Raw genomic sequence first — 2,016 nt, 5'->3', positions numbered from 1 at the left:
TGCCCCACAAGGAAAACGGCTATGGGGAAGTCATAACATGCAAAGACGAAGGAGATACATAAATCTTATCACCATAAATTTGACATTTGTGACATTTCTTGGCATAATTGATGCAGTCTCCTTCCATGGTTGACCAATAATATCCAAACCTCATAATTTGTTTGGCCATCCTGAACCCATTAGCGTGTGTTCCACAAACACCTTCGTGAACTTCTTCCAAGATTTTCTTGGACTCCACAGCATCCACACATCTCAAAAGTACCTAATCTGTCCTTCTTTTGTACAGGATCTCCCCATCTAAAACATAATCACAGGTGAGCCTTTTCAACGTTCTTTTTTCATTCTCCGTGGCTTGATCTGGATATTCACCATTTCTCACATATCGCAATATATCTTGATACCAAGGATGATCATCTCTTTCTTCTTCCTCTATATTATAACAATAAGACGGGGCCTCACAAATACTCTGAATAAACTTCATATCCTCTTGTCTGCTTACTTTAATCATGGAAGCCAAAGTAGCCAAAGCATCTGCCATCTGATTTTCATCGCGTGAGAGATAATTGAAAGTAATATCATCAAACTCTTCAACTAACCCCAACACTAGCCTTCTGTAATTGATTAGTTTGGCATCTCTTGTCTCCCATTCACCTCGAAGTTGGTAAATTACCAGCGCAGAATCTCCATATACTTCCATTGCCTTGATCTTGCACTCTATAGCTGCTCTGAGCCCCATGATACATGTTTCATATTCTGCCATATTATTCGTACAATCAAAATCCAATTTACATATGAATGGATAATGATCTCCACCTGGGCATACCAGAACTGCTCCAACTCCATTACCCACAGCGTTTGAGGCTCCGTCAAAATTTAATTTCCAAGAGTGGCCTTTTATAATGTCTTCTTCAGTAGCTGCCACATACACTATCTCCTCATTGGGGAAATCAAAATTCAAGGGTTCATAATCTTCTAAACCTTGGCTGGCCAGAAAATCTGCTTTTGTGCTCCCCTTCACAGCTTTTTTACTCACGTAGATTATGTCAAATTCAGAAAGTAAATTTTGCCACCTAGCCATCCTACCATTCAAGGCATTTGAATCCATCATATATTTTAGAGGATCCAACTTTGAGATTAACCAGGTTGTATGATGCAACATATATTACCTCAATCTTCGAGTTGTCCAAACCAAAGTACAACACAATTTTTCAATTCGCGAATACCTTAATTCACACTCAATGAATTTCTTACTGAGGTAATATATCGCCCTTTCTTTTCTTCCTGATTCATCATGTTGACCAAGCACACATCCCATAGAATTACCAAACACGGTTAAATACAATATCAACGGCCTGTCTGAACTTGGGGGTGATAACACTAGAGGACTTGACAAATTTTTTTAACTTTATCAGAAACCTTTTGACATTCATCATCCCATTCTCCTGAGTTATGCTTTTTCAGAAGGCGAAATATAGGGTCACATTTCTCTGTTAATTGAGAAATAAACCTTGCAATGTAATTTAGTCTTTCGAGGAAACCTCGAACTTCTTTTTGGGTATGCGGTGGAGACAACTCCTGTTTAGCCCGGACTTTGTCTGAATCAATCTCAATTCCCCTCTTACTAACCACAAAGCCCAATAGCTTTCAGGATCTAGCCCCAAAAGTACACTTTGTTGGATTAAGCTTTAAGTGAAAGTTCCTTAATCTTATGAACAACCTTCTTAACACTTGGATGTGCTCCTTTTCAGTTCGAGATTTGGCTATCATATCATCAACATACACTTCAATCTCTTAGTGCATCATATCATGGAATAAAGTCACCATAGCTATTTGATACGTTGCTCCCGCATTCTTTAATCCGAACGGCATCACCTGTAACAGAACGTGCCCCACAAGGTTATGAAAGTAGTCTTTCCCATGTCCTCAGAATGCATTTTGATCTGATTATACCCCGAAAAGCCATCCATGAAAGAGAACAATGAGAATCCAGCCGTATTGTCCACTAGCATATCAATA

The 2,016-nt window shown here is 39.0% G+C and overlaps 1 protein-coding gene across 1 annotated transcript; it reads right to left on the bottom strand.

Moving 5' to 3' along the window:
* Nucleotides 1-262: 262 nt before the first annotated feature.
* Nucleotides 263-1,105, bottom strand: LOC108488132 (uncharacterized). Its single transcript, XM_017792436.1, has 2 exons — nucleotides 814-1,105; nucleotides 263-753 (listed from the first exon to the last, which is right to left on the bottom strand). Exons 1-2 carry the CDS (start codon nucleotides 1,103-1,105, stop codon nucleotides 263-265), a joined length of 783 nt encoding a protein of 260 aa, XP_017647925.1.
* Between the last annotated feature and the right edge of the window lie 911 nt (nucleotides 1,106-2,016).

The sequence above is a fragment of the Gossypium arboreum genome, chromosome 10 (genome assembly GCF_025698485.1).
Source record: "Gossypium arboreum isolate Shixiya-1 chromosome 10, ASM2569848v2, whole genome shotgun sequence".
In the NCBI taxonomy this organism is placed as follows: Eukaryota; Viridiplantae; Streptophyta; class Magnoliopsida; order Malvales; family Malvaceae; genus Gossypium; species Gossypium arboreum.
This window is presented reverse-complemented; position numbering and strand designations above follow the sequence as displayed.

Coding starts and splice junctions, on each gene's coding strand:
- LOC108488132 (XM_017792436.1), bottom strand. CDS start 1,105: ATGGATTCAAATGCCTTGAATGGTAGGATGGCTAGGTGGCAAAATTTA. Junction 754..813: donor AGCAGTTCTGGTATGCCCAG/GTGGAGATCATT, acceptor ATAATATGGCAG/AATATGAAACATGTATCATG.